Source organism: Oryctolagus cuniculus, chromosome 2 (genome assembly GCF_964237555.1).
Source record: "Oryctolagus cuniculus chromosome 2, mOryCun1.1, whole genome shotgun sequence".
Lineage (NCBI taxonomy): Eukaryota > Metazoa > Chordata > Mammalia > Lagomorpha > Leporidae > Oryctolagus > Oryctolagus cuniculus.
The window spans coordinates 15,930,479-15,944,124 of NC_091433.1; the positions used below are offsets into that span (position 1 = coordinate 15,930,479).

The 13,646-nt window shown below is 40.9% G+C and overlaps 1 protein-coding gene and 1 long non-coding RNA gene across 8 annotated transcripts in view; one reads left to right on the top strand and one right to left on the bottom strand.

Moving 5' to 3' along the window:
• KCNIP4 (potassium voltage-gated channel interacting protein 4) overlaps window positions 1-13,646 on the bottom strand; it is a 1,213,489-nt gene that overhangs the window by 10,445 nt on the left and 1,189,398 nt on the right. For all 7 annotated transcript variants that reach the window (XM_051842102.2, XM_051842088.2, XM_070068103.1 and 4 more), the window contains one exon: window positions 7,241-7,311. In XM_051842102.2, the coding sequence (XP_051698062.1) occupies window positions 7,241-7,311 (71 nt within the window). The remainder of the gene's footprint in view (window positions 1-7,240; window positions 7,312-13,646) is intronic.
• LOC127490069 (uncharacterized) lies at window positions 1,233-5,417 on the top strand. The gene is made up of 2 exons (XR_007917945.2): window positions 1,233-1,780; window positions 5,295-5,417. It is a non-coding gene; the product is annotated as an uncharacterized lncRNA (long non-coding RNA).

Here is a 13,646-nt window from a genome sequence, read left to right on the forward strand (position 1 = left end):
CACCCCACTCTCCTTCCTAGGTCATCACTGCATTATAAATCCTTTTGATTGTCCGTATTCTTGATATTATGTGATAAAAAATGGCACAGTACCTCTGTGGTCTTCCTCCCCCAACACAGTACCTCAGTCTAAGCACCAGAAAAGTATGAGACACTTCCCAGCTGGGGAACCTTGCAGAAAATACTTAATACTTTTCACAGCTATCAAGGCCACTGGAAACAGGGAAGTTTGAGAAACTGAGTGAAGAGACATTAGTACCACTGCCACGTGGATAGGATCTCAGATAGAGCCTGGTCAGAAGGAGGACCTTCAGTAAAAACTAAGGCAATCTGCATACATTGTGGGCTTTAATTAATGTGTTCATTAGTTCATTATTTTCAACAAATGTACCATACTCAAACGGGAAATACCATAAGGTATAGCAGGACTCTGTGCAGTTTTTCTGTAGAAGTAAAACTGGTTTAAAATTCAAAGGCTGTTTAAAATGTGAGCTTAAAAAAAAGGAACTAACCTTCTCACACAGCAGATAGATATTGCCTGAATTTCTCTAGAGTGTCCTATAATAAGCTGTTTCCTCGAGTTTCAGTAAACAGTAGCACCTGTGCTACAGGGGTTTCAAAGGCCTTTCCCGTAGGGACCACAGCGCATGTTCAACAAGAGCAGTTGTGGCACAGGAGCTAGCTATATATAGGCGAGTTTATAGGAAAGGGTGGGCCAGAGTGACAGGCAACAAGCAGCCAGAGCAGGTGCACCCCAGCTCATCCTTGGCATCATGATAAATACTGGGGGGTGGCCCAGGTTAAGAGCCCTTATGGAAGAGCAACTGGAGTTTTAGAAATTAGCCATCAGGGGTGTCGTAAATAAGAGTGCCAATTGTTAAATCAACAATGGGAGTCACTGGGTACAGGCTCCCCACGTAGGATCTCTGTCCTTAATGTGTTCTACTATGAAACTTAAAAACAACACTACTAGTCGAACAATCCCCTATACCTTGTGCGGTTGTGTGAGTGCAGCCTGTTGAAATCCTTGCTTAGTTTATACTAAGTTGATCTTCTGTATATGAAGGTAATTGAAAATGAAACTCGATGAAGGGCGGGATGGGAGAGGGAGTAGGAGAGAGGAGGGCCGCGGGAGGGAGGGAGGTTGGGGGGGGTGAGCCACAACAATACAAAAGTTGCACTTTGTAAATTCACATTTATTAAATAAAATAAATAATAAAAAAAGAAATTATGTCAATTACATGAGCTTAAAAAAAGATGTAACATTGTTTGACAATAAGTTAGTCCTATGTTTCTGACTTTTTTTGGGCTAATAAACAAATTATTCCAAAAAAAAAGAAAGAAAAAAAGAAAAAAAAAAGAAATTAGTCATCCAGGGTAGGCTTTTGGTACAGTGAATAAGACACCCTACTTGGGAGGCCTGTATCCAATAGCAGAATGTCTGGGTTTGAGTCCTGACTCTGCTTTCAGTGTCAGCTTCCTGCTAATGTATGTGCTGGAAGGCAGCAGGTGATGGTTGACTACATGAGAGACCCATATTGAGTTCAGGGCTCCTGGTTGTGGGCATTTCGGAGTGACCAACTGGACGGAAGGTTTCTTTCTGTCTCTCTGTCTTTCAAGTAAATAAAAAATAATTACAAAGGGAATTTTTAAAAATTATTCATGAAACTATGAAAACCTAAACCCTCCATAACAAGTGCATTGTTTCTTTTGTTCACTGTGGTCAAGAATGTTCGGAACATAGCAGCACCCAATAAATGTTCAATGAGTGAAATGAAAAGGTATCTGAAGCTCCATTTCACTTTCCTTCCAAATGAGAGCAGAGCTCCTTGGAGTGGTAGCCAAACAGAGATTTCTGTGACTAGGAGGGAGAGTAGGGTGGGAGAAGAGATAATGAAGTCAAAGAGAGATTGGAGGAATATAAGAAGGATAAGACAGTGGTTAACCTGATAACATCAAAAATTCTATACCTGTTAGAAACATTGACTTAAATAATTCCTCCTGATGTCTGACATTTCAAAAGAAAATAGATGTTTACTTTGACAAATGACTTGTCCTAGAAAGGAAGTTTGCCATATCCATAACTGGTATTTGAGGAACATTTTTTTTTTTTCTCAACACTGTGATTAGCAAAGGCACTACTCCTGGGATTTGTAATGTGCCCAGTGCACAGAAGCCGGAGTGCTATGTACACTTTATTCTGTGTGAATTGCATTGTCAGTGAATGGTGTTTACAGCTCTGAATGGTAATAGCTCTGATGTCTTCAGTTCCCTGTGCTCAGGTAGGATTATTCCGGAATTGCTCCAAAGAATAAGTGTATTTTAACTCGGACTCAATAACCCAGTTAAACTTGCTATTTGGGAAGTGCACAGTGGTGTGTATTATGTCGATGATGCTAACAAGATGCTAACAGTTGAAATGATTAAAAAGAGAAAGGGTTAAATATGCAGCCTACAATTATGTCAGCAATTAGTGATATCTGTAGATGGGATAGATTACCAAACCGAATTATCAAAATCGGTTATAATTCTTAGTAATCAAAGCATAGAATGCCATCCTAGATATCTAGCAAACATGTGGCTCAGTCTCTCCCTTGATGGAAGGGAGTCTATTGTGATGGTGAAGAATGTGATTGGAAAACTGTGTTCCAAGGGACAGACATGACCCACCACCTGTTCTTGAAAATAAAATGCTACTGCAACGCAGCCATGCTTCTTTGCTTGGAGATTGTCTATGTCACTATTGCGCTACAACTGCAGAATTGGGTGGGTTTTACAGACTGTATGGCCCACAAAGCCAAACATATTTACTGTGGGGCCCTTTACAGAAAAGTTTGCTGACCCTCAGTTAAAACCATGTTTATTTGTTGTTTTTTCTTTATAAATATTATTTATTTGAAAGGCAGAGTGGCAGAGGAGGGGAGTGGGGAGGAGGAAGGGAGGGAGGGAGATCTTCCATCCACTGCTTCACTCACAAAGTGCCTGCGACTTCCAGGGCTAGGTAGGCCAAAGTCAGGAGCCAGGAAATCTATCCAGGTCTCTCACGTGAGTGGCAGGAACCAAGGTACTCGGGCCATCCTCTGCTTCCTCCCAGGCACATTAAGAGTAACAAGAATGCAAACTTGGCACATTGGTATGAGATGGTGATGTCCTGAGTAGTGGCTTAACCCACATTGCCACAATGACGACCCCAAGAACATAAGTTTTAGAAATGTATGCAGAGATGGGATTCAGTCCTTATTCTGCCGTTTACTTAGCTGAATGACTTTGGACAAGTCACTTAACCACTCTGTTTTAGGCTTCTTATCTCTAATGGATAGCTAATAACACAAGTCCTTCATTTTCTCTATAATTTATAAAAAGAATTTGTGAACTAAAAAAGGAACACTCATTAGGGGGACTAGGAGAGGTGGTGCATTTTAATGCCCAAACTCTTTTGGTGCTAAAATCTAAACTGAACTGACATGAAAGTATTTACAATTATCAATCTAGATTTATCTACATATCTGCCTATTCGCCTGTCATCTATCTCCTATCTGTTACATTAAGCAGAAGACATTTAAGAGCCCAAATATTAGTGGCATTGCACAATATAAGCTTATGTATGATTGACTTGCAGTGACATATGAGAAGGGAAGCGGCTCTCTTCCATGCAGTCATGCAGGGATATAAGTTCCTTTCATGTTGCTGCCAAGTTGGTCTGAAATTTGTGACTGCACAGGCTCCATTGATGGGAAGAGAAAGGAGTGACACAATGTCACTTCCACCCATATCCATTGATTAAAATTCAGTGAGTGTCCCTCCTGAGAGCAGGAGAGACCGGGAATGTATTTTAGCTATGCAGTCAGAATGACGAGCATGTAGACCTTGGTGGTCAGTAGCAGTCTCTGCTATGTGTCACTGTTGTTAACAGATAATACACATTTGGTGGCAGCACAGCATATACTCTGTATTACATATAATATTATCTGCGGTATTGCAGGCATACAGCATGCAGGACTTGGCATGCACAAATGCATCTGGTTTAGTTTGGGTTCTGGGATATGGGATTGGGATGTCTGTATTGCTCACAGGCAGAGTAGCACAGTTGCTAAGAAGTACAGTCTGGGCCAGCCTGTCTGAGTTTGAATCCTGGTTCTGCCACTCTCCAGCTATGACCCTGGCAGATTGTTTAACTTCCCTTTGAGTCCCTCCCTTGTTTTCTAAATGGGAGATAATAACAGTACCTAGGAAGACTTAAGTAGTATATATAGTTCACTCAGGACAAAGCCTTTGAAGAGAGCTTAACAAGAGTCCGCACAATTGGGTAAGCATTATGTTATTTTTAAGAACTTACGACAGTGACTGATGCAAAATAAGAGCTTATTATAATTAGAGGCAGACATACATAGTGTCCCATAGAGTTGTCATCTAGTCTGCTTGAATGCGAAGATCCAAGATTACTGTGTAAGGAGATTACCATTGTCTATTAATTGGCTTTGTTAGAAAAATCCAAATAATAACTGCTGTGATTAATATTTAATAAATACTGAGCACAAATTTGGTGGTAGGAACGTAGCCTAGCCCTGTTTTACTGTTATTATCTTTTCATTGCACTATCCTGGGAAGTAGCTTTAGTGATTGACATTTTAAGGCCCCAGGGGTTTAAACATTCACCTGGGGTCTAAGAGCTGCTTAGTGGCAAAATAAGGATTAGAACCATTAATTATCTAAATCCAGAACCCCTCCTGCCTTATCCATTCTGCCCTTCAGATCTCAGCAACTTAAGTGGCAAACTCGCATTTCCATGTATGGTACAGCAGAATGATCTTTTACCCCCAGCTATGCAACTGCTACTCCAAATGAGTATGGTCATCCCCTGTTTCTGTATTCTGGAGACTTACCAGGAAGCTAGTCAGCTGAGAAAAATAACTTAAGTAGCCTACTTTCAAATTTGATTTTTATTCAACTTAGTAATTTGTTTTCCTTTAGCAGGAAAGGCATTTTACCAAGATGTACGTCATGTATAAACATTACAACTTGTTTCCCAAATTATAATTAACATTCAGCACAATTACCGGTATTTTACATAAGTACTGAAAGAGCAGTGTTCTGCATGGTCCCACATTATTAACATCAGACAATTTACTTGTAAAATTGGATATAAGGTACTGTAGGAAATTGATGGTGTATTTCTGATACATTAGTAGTTTCCAGTAATGAAATCACTAGTGGGTTTTGCCTTACTAATCCTCTGCAAATTAGCTGTAAAAGTCTTTATTACATGAACTGAAACTTTTGCCTTCTTTATTATAGCTAAATTAAGGTCGTGCTGGAATTCATCTTGATCGTGTGCAGCAAACACTAATGCAATGCTGTCCTGGGGTGATCTAAGCTGCCATCAGTGGAATAAAGGTTACAGGAGACTGTTACCAGGAAGGACACTGTCACGCTCTCTTCTCTCCCCCCACTCATTGCTGCTTCAACCTCCAGGCTAGACTTGGCTGCCACATACAGTCCTGGTCCCTACCATCTACTCAGCCACTGTCAGCTTCTATTCTCCTATTTCTTGATTATGTCAAATGACATCTGGGGTTCCTCGCCTGTTTGCATGAGGACACAGTGTACGTGAAGAGGACCTTGTGTGTCTGGCAATGCTGCCCCGACACCCCCACTGGATGACGGCTCTGCAGGTTGCACTTTCCTCACTCCACACAGCCCTGTATCCGGAGAGCTTCTCACACCCAAATTTAACTGTTCAGCCCCTAAACACGACAGAGTTTGCTGAAATGTAGTGCTACTGATGTCATGTTATTATCCTTAGAATCCACTTCCATCCTCCTCTGCCGTGCCTGTGTCACAGTTGAGGTTTCATTGGCTCCCGTTTGCACTCTTGGAATAAATTACTGCTAATTGCACTCCATGTTTCCAAGAGCTGCAGCTCTGATACACTAATGCGGCTGCTGGAAATCCCTCAGGGAGTGCTCATCTCCTCCCAGAGAGTCCAGCCTCCTCATCCCCGGACCCGGCGTCCGCGGAGACGTGTCAGGATCCCTCCTCTGCCTCCTTGCCCTCTGCCCCGCATGATGCTTGAATTTTGCTTTCCATGCTTTAGATGCTTCACTCAAGTTTTCTCCTTGCCCAGGCTTCCGTTATCTATTCCTCTTCTGCCTCCCTTCCCACTGCTTCCTGATCAGCTCCTGCCTGCGCATCAGACTTGGTTAATCTGGGCAGACATCCTGCTGCAGCCCTTTCCTCTCCGAGTACCCTCTCCAGGCTGTCTCCATTCCATGACTTGTTATCCCTTATGATGGCCTGCAACGAACTGTCTCCTCCTGTGCAAGTAGCAACTTTCCTCACTCCCCAAAAACGTGTTTCCCAGTTCCCTCATACCCATACACACACACATGCAACACGCACTTTTATGTCTAAGTGTGTGTATACACACCCGCCATCATTTTCACATTGTATTATTCAAGAGAGACACTGGAATTACAAGGTAAAATAAGAGATAATTCCACTCCTCAGAAACCATGTGGAGACATTCAGAATACAGTAACTAGGTGAGTTACCCATCCTGCCTATAGTTTTTCTAAAATTAAAGGAACCAGTCTTTACAGCTAATCAGAATAGCTGCTTGGCTTATCCTTCTAACATTTAGGTGTAAATATATTAGTATGTAACTCGCTGGGTACTATATGAATGTCCTGAATGACGTTACTAACTATATGATGCTATGTGAATATCCAGGGCTTAGTTCATTTTGGTAAATATTTATACACAGTATCTCATAAATAAAGTTGCATGCTTTCTACACAGACCACTCCAACTTTGTGATTAGAGATTTCATTGTGAAATTGTCAGGCTGGTGGCAATAGCACTATTCCATATTAATGCCTTACTGGGCCTTTCAGAGCAGGTGCTTTGACTTTCATCATCTTCCTGTTCCCAAGGCCTACTACAGGAAGGCCCAAGTAGCCGCCGGTAAATGTTGGCTCAAACATTTGACTCCTGAGATTGTTTGCGTTCAGTTGAGGATAGGGCTTTTCCTTGTATGCACAGATACAAAGTATTGGAAGACAAACTAAATATGGCTTGTAATTTGTTTTTTGGCAGTTTAGTAAGGAGTAGGGAGTGTTCTTGGGCTTTTATCCCCTTGCTCAAAGTTTATAAATCACCCAACTCACATTTTCCCACGAACAGCCTATATCATCACTTAACAGTGCCTAAGTTAAACATTATAAAAGTTGGGTAGTACTTACCTCAAAACTCACAGCTCCATTGTGGTCTGTATCAAATGCATTGAACAGAAAATGTGCATATGTTGTAGAGTCTGCAACATGAGATGTAAATATCATTAATTTGTGTTTAAATGACATAGATAAGCTTGCCTATTAAGGCCAATTCTCATTTAATTTAGGAAAATTACTTGCATGTGCTTTATTTAATCAAGGAGCGAGTGAGAATGAGAGCATGAGCAAGAGAGCACTAGCTTACTGGTTCAAGCCTCAGATGTCCAGAAGCCAGGAACTTACCCCAAGTCTCCCATGGAGTCAGAGGGACCCAACTACTTAAGCCATAACCTACTGCCTCCCAGAATGTGCATTAGCAGAAAGCTGAACAATAAACAAAATGGGGACTGGTACCAGGCACTCCAATGTGAGAAGTGGGTTTCCCAACTAGCATCTTAATTGTTGCACCAAACATCCACCTCTCTGCCTCCTATAGCTTGTGTTTTCTTCTCAATTGCCCACCCTCTCCTAGTAGAGGACTGGAAATTGAGGTTCTTAGGAATGTTGTTGGTGGGAGATACACTGGATGATGATACCGATACCAACACTGGAATGAGTAATTGCTCCACAGGTGGGTATGGGGATTGAGACACTCTGGAAACTGCTTAGTGCTTGGCAGAGACCATCTCTAGAAGTAATAAATATAAATGTACAAATAATGAGATAAAGATGAGTTGATAGTATTAAAGTTTATGTCATTAGTACTTTCATGATTGTACAAATCATGACATGGATACTGGAACTCAGGGAGGTTGAGAAATGTACCCCGAGTCATACAGCCATTAGGATATAGATCTCAGACATGAACTCTGCTCATTCTGAGATCCAGGCTGGCCCAAAGCCAGAAAAGCTGGCTGATGGGCTTGGGACATTGGTAACATGGGACATTTTTCTGGCCTGTTGAAAGGGAGCTGTTTGGTCCTAAAGATTCTCAGCTGCATGCATTTGCCTGCAGGGGAAACCTCCATTCTCTCTGACTCTGGGTGAGATGGGAGACACTGGGTATTGCTGGACAGGTACTGCTGGCTCCCCCAGCACCTCTGTTGGATGCTGTCCAATGACACTGAAGTCCTCTGAAATCTACCATTTCCTCTGAATGTGCTTCTAAGAGACTTTTCTTTTACTGTTTCTCTTTGTCTAATCTCTGGACATTATGCCATTTAATTTTAAAAGATGGTTTTTTCTTATTTTCTTAGTCTCCAGCTTTAATTTTTAAGTGTTTCTGTGCTGGGCCCTTGATTAAATTTACATGATTATTTTAAATGTTCCATCTCATGAGTGTTAGCCTTTTATCTTAACCTTTCTTATCTTTTCATAAAAGATACAGTAACCTTTTAGCTCATTGGCCCTAACCTTTTATCTTCTGTTTAAAATCTCATCTGTTTCTATTTTATGACTTTTAACCTTTATTTTTATTGGGATTTAATGTAACTTCTGTTCAGTTTTTACTTTATGAGTTGCTATTGAAAGGCTATCAAGAAGCTAGTCTTATATGGCAGGAATTGGAGAATTGTTCTCCCTGAATAAGAGAGGTCAGAAGTCATCTCTCACAGCTCCCAGGGCCCATGGCCTACTTATGGATTGATTTGCATGAAGGCCTCATGCCAGTGGTTACTGGTATTGAAGGCTATACATTTCATCAGATTGTTCACTTAGCTTCTCAAAATGATGGCAGCTTTTTCTCTTACCTCTCATCTTTAAATACAACATATAAAATCACTTAGCACTATTTTCAGTGAACTAATCAGGCACTATTGTTGGCTCTGGATATTATGTAAAATCATTATTTCTAGAGTAAGTACGCATCTAGAATTGATGGCTTGTAGGGAGAAATCCTCTTGGATATATAACCAAGGTTTTAATTGCTGTCAATTGAGTGCTAATGTTGGGAAGTGCCACTGTACAGTTGTTAAGAATCGGCAGCCTATCTTTATTTGCAAAGTTGTTTTGCTTTCAACGGTACTTTTCTAGAGTCTTATTTAGTGCCATATGGAGAGGTGACTGGATGGGCATTGTGTTAAGCCTATTTTCGCTAAGAAGAAAAGATATTTTGCATATTTAATAATAAATTTCATGAAGCAGGTCTATTGCTATGCTGTTCACACAATCAGTGTAAATACCTTAGCAAGCAGAGCTCACCATGGATAATGGCTGAGAACAGTGCCTGCAATTGTTTAAAACACTTATAAAACCCGATAACATGGGCATATGATAGTCATTATTCCTCTCACATGGGGTGTTGCTAGCTTTAAAGCTTCACGTGTGAGGATTACACTCTCGGGGGTTACACCACTGTGGTACAGAGGACTTCTTGTTCTCAACATACCTTGGCAATTCTGTTACAGTTGAAGCCAGTTTTCCAACCTAGTGCACTATGCAAAGTTTTTGTTAATAGTATCATGGTTTTCCAACCTAGTGCACCATGCAGAGTTTTTGTTAATAGTATCATGGTAGATACCAGACTGCCTGAATTTTAATCTTATTTCACCAAAGATTCGCCACAGGACCTTGAGCAGATAGTTTAATCTCTCTCTGATTCAGTTTCTTTGGCTATAAAATGATGGCAATATCAGCATGTGCTTCATAGGTCATCATGATGTTTACATGAGATTCTTTGTGTAAAGTATTAGAGGTAGCCCTATGTACCTATTCAATAGTCAATAAATATTGGATTTTTTCATCTCTTCTATCACAGACAAGCCACTCTTCATCATTTTTTACAGATATAACATCTTTTCACCTAAAAAGCTTCTTGCTTTTGTGAAATCTCTGTTGTAATTAGATGCAGTTTCGCAAAGTCAGTAGATTTGTGCCATGAGAGGCAATGAGGCTTCTGATGGAGTTTGGATTTCTTTCGGCAGGAATTTGGAGACAGTGGATAAAGAAAGTGGATAAAGAAAGGAATAGTTCTATTGGTTTTAGGCAAAAGCAAGGGGAAATGTGCTAGAGTGTTGACTTGGCACAAAGTGGGTATAGTGAAAAAGAAACTATTCCATAAAGTTCCTGTAATTCTGGTTTCACCTGGTTTTTTGGTTTTGCTTTTTTTGTATTAGGAACTCAATAAATATTTGTTAAAAAGAAGAATGACTGGCTTTCTGGATTCTATATTTCATTACACTTCAGAGGTTAAATATATATAACTATGATCACTCTTCTTGTATAACCTGATGGCATTTGATCACATTTTCTTACATCATCTGATGTAGCTTTCTGCTATGACCTGGGAGAGCAGAAGATGGCCCAGGTGTTTGGGCCCCTGCACCTGCGTGGGAGACCAGGAGAAGCTCCTGGCTTCAGATTAGCCCAACTTCAGCCATGTGGCCATCTGGGGAGTGAACCAGTGGATAGAAGATCTCTCCCTTTCCCCGTCTCCCTGTCTCCCTCCCCCACCCCTGCCTTTCTAACTCTGCCTTTCAAATAAATACATACATCTTAAAAAACAAAACAAAACTGAGTTGAGGCACCTAAAGACACATGGTACCAGTGCTGCGGCTCACTAGGCTAATCCTCCGCCTGCAACGCCGGCACACCGGGTTCTAGTCCCAGTTGGGGTGCCGGATTCTGTCCCGGTTGCCCCTCTTCCAGGCCAGCTCTCTGCTGTGGCCAGGGAGTGCAGTGGAGGATGGCCCAAGTGCTTGGGCCCTGCACCCGTGTGGGAGACCAGGAGAAGCACCTGACTCCTGGCTTTGGATCAGCGCGGTGCGTCGGCCGCAGTGCCCTAACCACAACGGCCATTGGAGGGTGAACCAACGGTAAAGGAAGACCTTTCTCTCTGTCTCTCTCACTGTCCACTCTGCTTGTCAAAAAAAAAAAAAAAAAAAGACACATGGTAAAGACATAGAAGGATGAAATTCACAGAACAGAACATGTTAGTAAAACCTAAGGAAATCTGAATAAAGTATATTTTTTAAAAAACCCTGACCCTCTAAAGCTCCTACTGTATATGAGGTTGGGAAAGTATTACTGTGACCACACATGCAACAGATCAACCAGCCATTTAATCCTGGCTCACTGTGTGGTCAGCTTCCTGCATCCCTGCACACAAGGGTCTTCTTTTCATCCAGCTGTGCTGCTATCCAGGCACCAAACAAGTGCTTTGTAAACTGCCTCACTGAGCAATGGAGAGAGCTAAGAGCCTGATGCACTACACGTTGCGTTGAGGGTTCTGTAGATAAGACAAAGCATTTTCCTGGAGGAAATGGTATCACTTCCCAGCCTTTTGGCCAATATCAAGTGTAGAAAACTGTGTGAGACACTGTGATTTACAGATCCATCATTGTTACTGTTCATAAAGAGAGAGACTTGTTGCTTTCAGACCATCAAGATGAATAAATGATGAGCCTGGAAGCGTGAGGATGGCCATCACATGAATCTGCCTGCCATGAGAGATTACATTCTTCCTTAGGACATTTTCGGTTTTCTAGCATCTCTGTAAGATACAATTTGTATGATACTAATTTTTAAAATTGCATGTCATAATTCTTTAAGATATTTCACTTTTTTCAATGATGCCTGGTACTTTTAGATTTATGCATTCAATTAACATGAATAATCAAAGAATTTTTAAGAGGGCAAAAGTGATTTTTCTCAAATCCCTCTGAATTTTGTAAAAAGAATCCTTTGCAAAGTAGATGTTCTCTGCTTAAGTGGGTATTTTGTAAGAAAGAAATTCTTATTTTCAAATACAGATAAACATTAATGAGGGAGCTGTGTCCAGTTTGTACATGTAATATTTTATTTAAAATAATCAAAAATAATGTAAATATTTTCATGTGTTGGTACTTTGATAAGCCTAGCAATCCATTGGCAGACATTCAGATATAAACATTGTTTTTCTTTAAAAAATTTTATGGGTTTAACATACTTCAGAAACAAGTGGTAATACATGATATTCAAATTAATTGTTCAGAAATGCAGACATTGGACTAGTCACACTCCTGTCATCAGGTTCTATAACCAGTACCACTCTGCTATGAACAGATGTCTGTGCACTGAAGGAATGAGATGGAGCAGGATAGTTATCGCCCGTGGTGTATCTGAATCCGTGTAGTTACAGGACTCCCTGTGTTTTCTCAAAATTCTATTTTATTCTCTTAACTATCTTGAATAAAAATTTGTTTTGACAAACCATGTGTGAAATTCCTAAATACTTAAAACCAACGGGTTTGAAAACCAAAAGAACTAAATATTTGGTATCTCTCTTAAGACAAATGGAGGAAAATAAAAATAAAATTTATTCTCTGGTTTGAAGCAACTAATACTTGAGGGCCACATACTTTTCAAAATGCCTTTTAACACTATTATTCCACTGTGCAGTCATAGCCACTGTGGGAGGGGCGGGTGTCACACATTCATTCGTTTATGGATGTAGGATCTATCAAATGATGTTACCTGTCGTCTGTTCCTCAACCTCTGGATACAATAGTAAACAGAAAAGCAAGAATTTTGCCCTTAGAATAGAGAATAAAATAACAATACAAGTAAAAAATCTATTATTAAATGGTCTTGAGTGCTGAAGGGAAACAAAGCAGGAGAAAAAGTAGGGAATGTTGGAGGGATTGCAGTTTAAGATACGATGGCACTGGAGGGATGGCAGAGGTGGTAAGAGATTATGAAGGATACTGGGAGAAAACAATTCCAATCAAAGAAAACAGCAAAGTCAGTTGTCCAATGGCAGAAACGTGATTGATATGTTGGTGGAATGGCAAAGAGGCCAGTGTGGCTGGAATGGAGTCAATTGAGGAGGAGAATGGTGAAGACAAAAAGCAGAGAGAGCACAAGAAATCAATCAATGGCCATGACGATCAGACCACAGTATGATGAAGGTTGTGGCTTGTGCTCTGGTGAGATGGAAGATTCAGAGTAGAGCAGTCACGTGACTCAGCTTCCATTTTAATGGGATCAGTCTGCCCCATTTTGAGAACAGACTGTGACTGGGAGAAGGGATGTGAGGTTCCGATCAGTTCAGAGTCGACTGGGTTTCTTTGGCAGGAGATGGTCATGGCTCTTTAGGTGGAAAGCAGTTGATACAGGTGATGACAAGGTTAGTGGCAAAGTCAACTGTTACTGGACTATGAATCTCTGTTGGGCTGTTCATTCTCAGTCTCCTTCCCAAATATGTCTCTTGCCTCAGTCCCCACGAGCATCTCACCTGTGACTTGTCCAAACCCAGGATCATTATCCCATAACCAGACAGATCCTGGGAGTCACCACAAATCCTTTGTTTCCTCTCTATAGTTGCTCCCTCTCTCTGCTCCACAGAAAGTCAAGTAATCACTTAACTGCCATTTTTATAATCTAAAGGTATCTGTAATCTGTCCCCCCTCCCCTGTTCCTATTCTGTATGACCTGGTTAAACACCTTACTGTTTATATTC